The sequence below is a fragment of the Coffea arabica genome, chromosome 8e, assembly GCF_036785885.1.
Source record: "Coffea arabica cultivar ET-39 chromosome 8e, Coffea Arabica ET-39 HiFi, whole genome shotgun sequence".
Taxonomy (NCBI): Eukaryota; Viridiplantae; Streptophyta; class Magnoliopsida; order Gentianales; family Rubiaceae; genus Coffea; species Coffea arabica.
The window spans coordinates 6235053-6245018 of NC_092324.1; the positions used below are offsets into that span (position 1 = coordinate 6235053).

General features: G+C 33.1%; 1 protein-coding gene across 2 annotated transcripts; it reads right to left on the reverse strand.

The window, feature by feature from the left end:
- Positions 1 to 4640: 4640 nt before the first annotated feature.
- LOC113703086 (uncharacterized) lies at positions 4641 to 8091 on the reverse strand. Of its 2 annotated transcripts, none has more exons than XM_027224311.2 (4): positions 7177 to 8091; positions 5879 to 5934; positions 5578 to 5770; positions 4641 to 5066 (listed from the first exon to the last, which is right to left on the reverse strand). In XM_027224311.2, exons 1-4 carry the CDS (start codon positions 7894 to 7896, stop codon positions 4713 to 4715), a joined length of 1323 nt encoding a protein of 440 aa, XP_027080112.1. In that variant the 5' UTR covers positions 7897 to 8091; the 3' UTR covers positions 4641 to 4712. The 2 variants fall into 2 exon arrangements, with proteins under 2 accessions (XP_027080112.1, XP_027080113.1); XM_027224312.2 differs by having other exon boundaries at positions 4746 to 5066; positions 5573 to 5770.
- Between the last annotated feature and the right edge of the window lie 1875 nt (positions 8092 to 9966).

Sequence of the window (9966 nt, forward strand, 5' to 3'; positions counted from 1 at the left end):
TGATGAATTTACTAAAGAACCAAAAACAGATGCTATGAGGGGAAAAATGAAGAAGAATGTTTACCTTTTGTAAATCTATATAATTATAAGGGCAAAAAATCTCGACGGTCACTAAACTATTGATTGAGTCAAGTATTAGCCATTAAATAATTTTTCATCACAAGTTCGCTACTAAACTAACTAATCAATGCGCTCATGACCATTGTGTCAATCAGTGCTCTTAATTTGTGAACTAGGCAGAATACGTGGCATAGATTTGGATTTAATTCACTTAATTTGTGAACTAGGCAGAATACGTGGCATAGATTTGGATTTAATTGTTAAGTGGTGGACAAATTTTCCTTGCACTTTGCCACGTGTTCTACTCCTTTCCATAGATTAAGAGCGTTAATCGATGCAATGGTGATGGGTGTACTGATTAGTTAGTTTAGTGATTAATTTGTGACGAAAAATTATTTGATAGTCAAAACTTGATCCGACCAATAATTTTGTGGTCGTTGAGCTTTTTTGCCCTAATTATAATGATGACACTTCAAATGGAAGCTCCATTTCCATTACCTCATTTTCCATGTCTCCGTCATCTTCATTTTCTTCAAACGATCGTGTTTTTTGGCTCATGATGTAAAGCTTGATTATCACTACCTCATCATCTTCATTTCTATGCACGTCTTAACGTCATGGGTTTTTCTTTATTTTTAATAAAAAAAAATGATTTGTAAACCACATAATTCGCATCTATATGGTAATTAACTAGTTTTTTTTTTTTTTTGTAGCTTTAGCAATGTTTAGGCCTTGTAGAGAACAAAAAGTGCATTATCTCTGTGCTTTTTTGGGTCTAAGAAAGGGATAATTGCAGAAACCTCCCCTGAGGTTTCTGACATTTGCAGTGACCTCTCTTGTGGTTTGAAAAATTACACTAACCTCCCCTGAGGTTACTAATCCTTTGCAAATTCAGTCCAAATGATTAAAATATTGTTTTAGTGAGTGAAATTAGAAATTTTTACCAAATTTGTCCTTTATACTACATGTCCAATGAATGACAAAGTACTATAAATCAATTAACAATTAATAAACTTTAAGAAGTATAATTTATAGGTAAACACGCATTACTCATTTAAAGTATGTTGGTCTAATCAGCAACATCCTTCAGATCCCCGCTCGAAGGGACTAATCGCCCAACCCGTGGCACCTAGGGGTGCAGCCCCTCATGCTGGCCGAGCGTAGTACGGTGCTTTGCGCTGCCATTGTGGTTAAGGAAATAAAGTTGCGCCTTCGCTAATAGCTATAGCTTTTGGTGCAATGGTAAGCGCTTGATCCTGACAAAGTACCGGTTTTTTACGGGTATTTTACTTTCAAATATTTAATTTACGATAAATATATCAACATTTGTAAGTAAATTTCAAAAATTGTTATAGTAATATTCTTGCAAAAAGGAAATCGATAGGTTATTTATTTAATATAAATTAAATGTTTTTTAAAAAAAATAAATGGCCCATAAAATATTAATTTTTTATGACTTTCATCCATTACACGAGTAAAGTATTCGCTCTTTATGTGTATTTTATTCTAAATCATTTAATTTATGTTAAATACATAAATATTTGTAACTAACATTGAAAAAGTGTTATATTAATATTTTTACAGAAGAGAGATTGGTAGGTTTTGTATTTAACAAAAATTAAATATTTGAAAGTAAATACAAATCTGTATTTGAGCGTAAATATTTGTATTAAATTAAATGTTTGAAAGTGAAATACCCTTAAAGAACCGGTACTTTAAACAGTTACCCGCCTCTTTATAGGCAAACACGCATTACTCATTTAAAGTACTGACTTTTTACGAATATTTTACTTTCAAACATTTAATTTATGATAAATATATCAATGTTTGTAAGTAAAATTCAAAAAGAGTTACAGGAATATTCGTGCAAAAAGGAAATCGGTAGGTTATTTATTTAATATAAATTAAATATTTTGTTTAAAAAAAAAGAAATGGCTCATAAAGTATTAATTCTTTATGGTTTTCATCCATTACATGAGTAAAGTATTGACTCTTTATGGGTATTTAATTTTGAATCATTTAATTTATGTTAAATACATAAATGTTTGTAATTAAAATTGAAAAAGTGTTATATTAATATTTTTACGGAAGAAAGATTGGTAGTTTTTGTATTTAACAAAAATTAAATATTTGAAAGTAAATATAAATATGTATTTGAGCGTAAATATTTGTATTAAATTAAATGTTTGAAAGTAAAATACCCATAAAGTTCCGGAACTTTAAATAGGTAATGCGTATTTGCCTATAAATTATACTACTTAAAGTTTATTAATTGTTAATTGATTTGTAATATTTTGTCATTCATTGGACATGTAGTACAAATGACAAATTTAGTAAAAAATTCTAATTTCACTCTCTAAAACAATACTTTAATCGTTTGGACTGAATTTGCAAAGGATTAGTAACCTCAGGGGAGGTTAGTGTAATTTTTCAAACCACAGGGGAGGTTAGTGCAAATGTCAGAAACCTCAGGGGAGGTTTCTGCAATTATCCCTCTAAGAAAACAAACAGATTTCTTGTACTTTCAAGTGTAAGATAGTGCCAAACCACCAGGATTATCTCCCTGTCCAATCCTCTGGTTTTTGGGTAACATGGAACCAAGTTCCAAGTCAATATGGGTGTATTTCCAGGCTAGACAACTGCATGTGCTGCCATGTTTATGCAGTACATCCATGTGATGAAACTAATGACAGGTTAGGTTTCAGCACTTCGTCTAGTCTTCAAGATATGGTACTACTGTACACTGAAATGAAGGCTACCAATCTGTTAACTTGATATCTGCATGGGACTAATGAAGCAATGCTCTGTTAACAGAGCTGCTCTCTTCTGGTCCCTTAGCATTTAATGGTACAAGTGATAGATACCATAAAACATTTATCCCCAGGCCAAGGCTGGACCATCATCTTTTGATTTCTTGTTAGAGGAAAGCACTGAAAATTTAGGACCACCAAACGTGGTGGTATGGCCTTAAAGATCTATAGACAATTTGGAAGTCCTGAAACGTCAAATATTGACGCCCAAAAAGCCTTATTGGCAATAATTTGAGGGTTAATCACAAAAACCCCCTAAGGTATAGCCATTTTTGTACATTATACCCTGACTTTATTATTTCCTCACTTTATCTCTTAAACCGTTAGTCGATTCTAACATTGTGTAATGATAATATCAAAAAAATATTTATATGTCTGAGAGTTAACTACGATAAATCCTCTTAAAGTGTAACTTGTTTTGCGCTTTATCCATTAACATCATTCTCTCTCAAATTGTCTGTTGTTACTAATATCCTTATTAAACTCCAATATTTGATAACATCCAATGACAAATAATGTCTAAAAAATCAATATTCCTAAGATAGTAATAAAAAAAATAATTTTTTATATATAGTCCTTGTTGAATTTCATTCCATAATTACACTTTTTTTTAGATTGACGAGAATATCCTGCTAATTTGACATAATAATGCAAAAAGACAAAATTTGTTATTAAACAATAAAAAGGTGAAAATATTTTTAAAACTTTAAAAATGGTTGGAATATTATTAGTTTCTCTTTGCGAATGTGCATATGCATGAGCTTTTCTTTTAGTAGCTAGATATTTTCTTTGTATACGAGTATACATTTTTATAATACTGAAAAAAAAAGAGAAACATGGTTGATTTGGGTTTTGAAGTTTCCAGAATTTTTCTTTTAATATTCCATGCTTAGATGGTATTAAAAATTATTTGCATTGCTAAATTTTTCTAAAAAATATTTTTGTTACATCATAAACACGTTTTCCAATCATCTTTTTATTTTTGAACTATCTTTTTATCTCACATACATCAAATTAAAGAAAGTGCTATTATTCTAAAAAAAATTCCAAATAATCTTCAATCTAAACAAACTCAATCTATAAACCTTTAATAATATTTTCATAGTTTAATTTTCCAGTAATAATTTTCTGCCTTATCATGTGAAACGAGTGGGCTACTTTCCTCTATCTAAAAAATCTGTAATAATAGGGATATAATTTAAAAAGACTTATATCCATAAATATATAATAATTTTCATTATTATGTTAGGGATATTGATTTTTTTAAAACATTATTTGTCTTGACTGGTACAAAATATTGACGAATGATTTTAGAGACAGACAAACAAATTAAGAGAAAAATTATATAAGCAGATAAAATTCAAAATGCAATATACCTTGAGGGGATTTACTACAATTAACCCTTAGGGGTATCAATGTCTTTTTGACATTAACATTGCACAACGTTAATGGTTCAAAAAAGGGGTTTAACGGGGTAAGCTAAGAAAAAAAACGTTAAAGAACAAAGTACAAAACTAGTAAACCTTAGGGAGAGTTTTGTAATTGACCCATAATTTGAGATGAAAAAACTGGAGCAGACAAAAAGGAAACATCCCAGAATTTTTCCTGTACGCATACAGATGTTAAATTCAGCATGGTTCTAGTGGCAATTCAGCTGCCTTGACTTTCCCCTTGACAATCAAGGTTACTTTCTCATGCTGACATTTTGGGTTTTGGTGAACTCTGCCCAGAAAAGAAAGCTCACACCACCTCAATGGAATGAACCAGGAATTGCTAAGAAAAACTATATATATATTTGCATGGTTATCAATCGACAGTAACAAATCCAGGTACAGCAGATAGCTATTGAACAAAAGGGTATCTAGAGATATAATATTCCCTTACACGAGATGCACCATCTCTTGCCAGAATTCCTTCAAGATCCCCAATAATTCTGGCCAGCCATATCTCTAAATTTCTCTGAATTTCTTTGAAGTTGTTTTTTATGGAGTCAAGTGACCGTTTTGTTCCTAATTTGGCTTGACCTTCAAGTTCATTCCCTTGGTAAGTCTTTCCCGCCTCTGTTTGCAGTGCAATCAGCTTCTGAGAAGTTTCGGATGCACGCTGCTGGAGTCGAAATGCTTCAAGCAGAAACTCTGTTTGCCTCTGTGTACGAAACTCTGAACTGGCGGTGGGTTCAGATGGATCACTAGCTTGCTGCAACAAAATTCATTTTCTTATCAACCCAACATACCTATTGAACTATCGTAGAAAAGTATACAATGAACTGGCACACCTCAAACAAACAGCAGAGACATAACTATGTATCCAACACTACATTTGAGAGAGAGAGAGAGAGAGAGCTAGTAACCACTACTAATTAGGCATCATTATAATAGCTGTAAATTTTCTATGCATTTTTATGATGGGTAGGTAAACAAATTATTGATCAAAGTGTATTACAGCATAAACCAAGTGTTAAGCTTTCTTGAATTTTGTTGGTGAACGAAGGAATCAAACTGATAGTTAGGTTCGTACACAATGACAAGTTGCAAAAGGAGCCAAACATTTGACAGCTTTGACATCAACCAGTAAATTTGTCTATTGTGTAATAATTGATTGATCTGCGTAAATTTGAAATGCTGTGGAATTCGTAAAGTAGGTTTATCAGATTTCCAACTAATGATCTAACGAATGCAAGTTTACTGAAACGGTAATCTTGCCTCACCATTCTCCTGCACAGATCATCAATCTTCCCAGCAAGGGTCTGGTATCTCTTTGCCTGCTTTCTCAGTAGTGATGGCATCTTTGATAGATCTGTCTTGCCAATTTTTTCCAGATTAAGTAGCTCCTGCTCAAGAAACTTTAGTTTGGAGGAAACTCCTGTTGATTCACCATCTACTTTCCAAGGGGACTCCCTTCTGAAGAAAACAGTTTTTTTTTTTTTTTTTTGTCATTTGCATGAGCCACAGCATATTCAGTGTGCATACTTCCAACTAGCAATCTCTACCCAAATACTGAAAGCTTACCTAGCCACAAAGTGCTTCAAATTGTATACTGGTTCAATGGACTCGTATTGCACATCCTACATCATAAATCTCAGAAATCAGTATAAATTCAAAACACGCCATTCCGCCAACAGAATAGACAAAAAAGGAAAGGAAAGATCATTTATCCAACTAAAAGGAAACCCGTAATATCGGTTGACATCACTAATCAGCTAGAAGCTGACAAATGACTGCAGATCACCATTGCATACAAGTACCTATCAAGTAACCAGGCAACATTTGGTTCCAAAGTATCAGACAAATCCATCACTTCATGAATGCCCTAGCTTGCAGGAAATTCAGATTTCAGTAGCAAGGCGAAGATGAAACTTATCTTCCATTTTTTCTTACTTCCTATTTAAACATCTTCTTGAGACTCTCAATCCCATCACCATAATAGTTTAGGCTGCTAAGCGCAGAATTTTAGTTGGATGAAAGATAAGCAACAAGGATAATGCCGAAGCTTTGTAACTTCTAAAACTTAGTGGTCTGCCGGAAAAGCAACAAAACACTGAACAGGTAATTATGCAAAAGGACAGAACCATCTCTTGTACAGCCACCAAGAATACCAAAGTAGTATTTACCTTGAAATGAGTAAATAAAGACAAGATCCAAAGATGCAAGACAAAGTAGAAGACAAACAGGGGTAACTTAAACTGAGCACTACAAAACAAATCTCTTAACTGCACTCAGACCATTAATCAATATGCAAATTCAAAATGAATTTCCCCGCGAACTACTCTTCATGACTTGACGTCGACACCCCTAGAATGAAGTGCAATATAGTCTTCAGAAATAATTTCCCAAGTATGTTGGCTAGCAAAGTGCTTGGGGAAGTGGAGATTCAACTATCATATGCTCTAGTCTGCTTCAAAAGGCTGACACTTAGACTTGCCTGAAGCAGAATTAGTATATACTTATCTTCAGCCTAATTTCATTTCCACCTATTCTTATTGAATTAAAAGCTTTAGTTAAACCACAAAAGGGTAAAGGTAAACAACTTTGCCCAATACAAGAACCTAACCAAAAAGCAATCAAAAGACAATCCCTAACAAACAACATAAATCTTTCTCAAAGGTTTATTGCATCATCTTTAACCAAACATATGAATATCTTTAAAAATTTATGATACTTTTCTTTAACCTTTTAATATTACTATTATCAAATAATTACGGAAATTTTCCAAACCAAGAAGCAAAAAATAAATATATTTCGAAATCACAAACCAAAAAGAAAAGGCAATACAAACAAGGAGGCAAAAAGTCCATTGATGACCCTACCTGCTGCCAAAGTCTTCCTCTTTCAGCCCAGAATTTAGAAGCAGAACTCAAGACCTCTGAATTGATCCCATTATTCTGTCCATAGAGACTTTCCATCTCCTCCATACCATGAATCCCACTAGCCAAATAACACTCCTCCACCCCCAAATCCACCCCTTCTGACAGCCCCCCGCCTTTCGCACCACCATACCTCAATCCCATCTCAGCATAAAACTCCCGACCACCACCATCACCTCCACCACCACTATAACTATTCATATTCATAAAATTCAACATTTCATCTCTTTCACTAACATCCCTTTTCAGCTCCTCAATATTAGCCCTCAACTCAGCCTCTAATTTCTCAAAGTCTTCAACTTTACCTCTCAAATGGGCTGTCTCCTCAGCACTCTCATCGATCTGCTGCAAAAGCCTCTTCTCTTCTTGCTGCCAAGCATGTCTGTGGCTCGCAAAGATCTCCACAACTCTTGCATTGGCCTTGGAATCTTCCTTTCTACGTGAATGAAGCTGTTTTAGCTGTTCCTCTGCTTTCCTTAGTTTAAAGCTGAGATCTTTATTGTGGGATTTTAGAGTTGAGACTAGTGGTACTGAATTTTTTGGTAAAAACCCAAGAAAAGTTATGAAACTGAGGCCTAAATATGAGGATAGCAGGTTCTCAAAACTCTCTTGTTCTTGTTTTTGGTGGGCATTTTCTTGTTCCTGTTCTTGCGCTGCTGCCATTACTGGGACTTCTTGTTGTCTGTGTTTGGAACTTGTGTTCTTTTCTGTGAGTTGTGGATTTTGGAGTCCTTTTTGTATAGGCCTTTTTGAGGGGATTTGATTATTTGTTGTTGTAGGTGGTGTTGGTTGGTAGTTTACTGGGATAGCCTTGATATGAGTACTGCGTTCATGTCTCTCAATGTGTCTTGTCTGTGGGGTGCTGTGCTTTGTGGCTGCTTTTTGAAGTTTTGTAGCCTTTTTGGTTTTGTCAGTATTATCCTTTGCTTTGGCAGTTTTCTTTTATTGTTTGTATATTTTAAGTATTTTAAAAAGGAATCTGGGGATGGAACACAGTAGAGGTGTAATTGATGTAGTTTTGCCATTTTGATGTATCTCTTAACAGGCCTTGGTACACAATTCATGGTTTGTTTGGATTAGTTATTAATTTTTTTAAAAAAAATATTTTTAATTATATCATGAACACATTTTCTAATAATCTCTTCATCGCATAAGCGTTCTAGTAGTATTCTTTTCAAAAAAATTTCAAATAATCCTTTATCAACTATGTAATTTACTAGAGAAGAATGTTAAGGGCCTTTGACTGCCTCGTTTTCCAAATGATAATTAACTATTAGGCAATGAATTCTCGTTTCTATCCAAAAAAAAAAAACTCAAAATTGTTCTTGTGTTGGTTTGGTTTGGTGTTGTTTTATTGTTATCATAGTCTCTCTTTTTTTTTTTTTTTTTTTTACTAAAAAAAGTAAAAGAAGCAATAAAGTTATAGTGCCCAACCGCTTGCACGCATCTAGTTTAAATGATTGTTTCATACTTTTTTAGTTTTACCTGTCATTTGATCAACAATTAACATTTCTGAAGTTAGGAGGCAGCTTGTCCATTTAATGTTGAAAACCTGTTTGGATTGCTATTTTTAAGAATTTTTGTAGAAAGATGTATTGTAAATATTTAACGTATATGAGGTACAAAAGTAATTAAAAAATATGTTTAAAAAATGTAAAACAAAATTTTGCGAAAAATCACAATCCGAAAAAAGGAATGTTTGTATGGTTTCATACTCTAATGATTTGCCTCAACCGGAGGATGGAGGGATGATGCTGGAAACCAACCTGGGGCCCCAAATTAATGGTCAATTAATACCTATTGAGGACTCATAGGTCAAGCCAAAAGCATTGCCAAGTTTCTCATTCAATACTCCATATCTAATTTTGGGTAAATGGTTATTTTTGGCAGTTTGTTGGAGATCTTTTTAAAAAAAAAAAAAAAACTATTATAGCATTTTTCTTAAAATTATAATTATCTTAAATAAAAAGATAGTTAAGAATGTGCTAAGAGAACACTCTAAATTTATTTTAACAAAAGCTTAAAATCCAAAAAGGCCAGTGTTCACGGTGCAAATATTTACCCTTCTAGTGGAGTGATAGAAGTTCAAATCTCATCTTTTACTAATTCTATTAATTTGATTTACTCATAAAAATGCCTATATTTACTCGTCTCGATTCAAAAGACAAAACAACACACACACATATATAATTTTATTTTTCACAATTAAGACTATTTTTCCATTTGGTTAGCTTGATTCACAAAAAACAAATTCAGATACTATTTAATTATTTTTTATCTCACATATATCACATTTTCAGAAGTAATACAGTTGTATTCCAAATAATTTTTCAATCGCCTTTTGAAGGGAAGTTTTATAGTTTTTTTTTTTCATTTACGGGGGCCAACGGTTACTTTTTTCGTTAATAAATTATAAGTGCTTCTGGTTTCTCCTGGGTAAACAGGATTGACAGATTCATGACAGGGTTTTTGCAGATTAATAAAAGCTTTCAGCAGATCTTAACAGGATTTTAATACTTTCCTGTCAAGTAGTTGACGTAAGCCTGGTGCTAACATTTATTATATGGGACTTTCCTGTGATTTTCTGATTTTATTTTATTTTCTTTTTGATTAACATTCTAAGCCAGCCTTGTCTTGTCTAGCCCAATTTGTGGAAAAGTAGGTCCAGTGGCTCTGTAGAACGAAAACTACCTGTCCTGTCAAATTGAATCACTACTGTCACTATTAACTTTA

Coding starts and splice junctions, on each gene's coding strand:
- LOC113703086 (XM_027224311.2), bottom strand. CDS start 7,896: ATGGCAGCAGCGCAAGAACAGGAACAAGAAAATGCCCACCAAAAACAA. Junction 5,935..7,176: donor GAGGAAGACTTTGGCAGCAG/GTAGGGTCATCA, acceptor TTTATGATGTAG/GATGTGCAATACGAGTCCAT. Junction 5,067..5,577: donor ATGATCTGTGCAGGAGAATG/GTGAGGCAAGAT, acceptor ATTTTGTTGCAG/CAAGCTAGTGATCCATCTGA.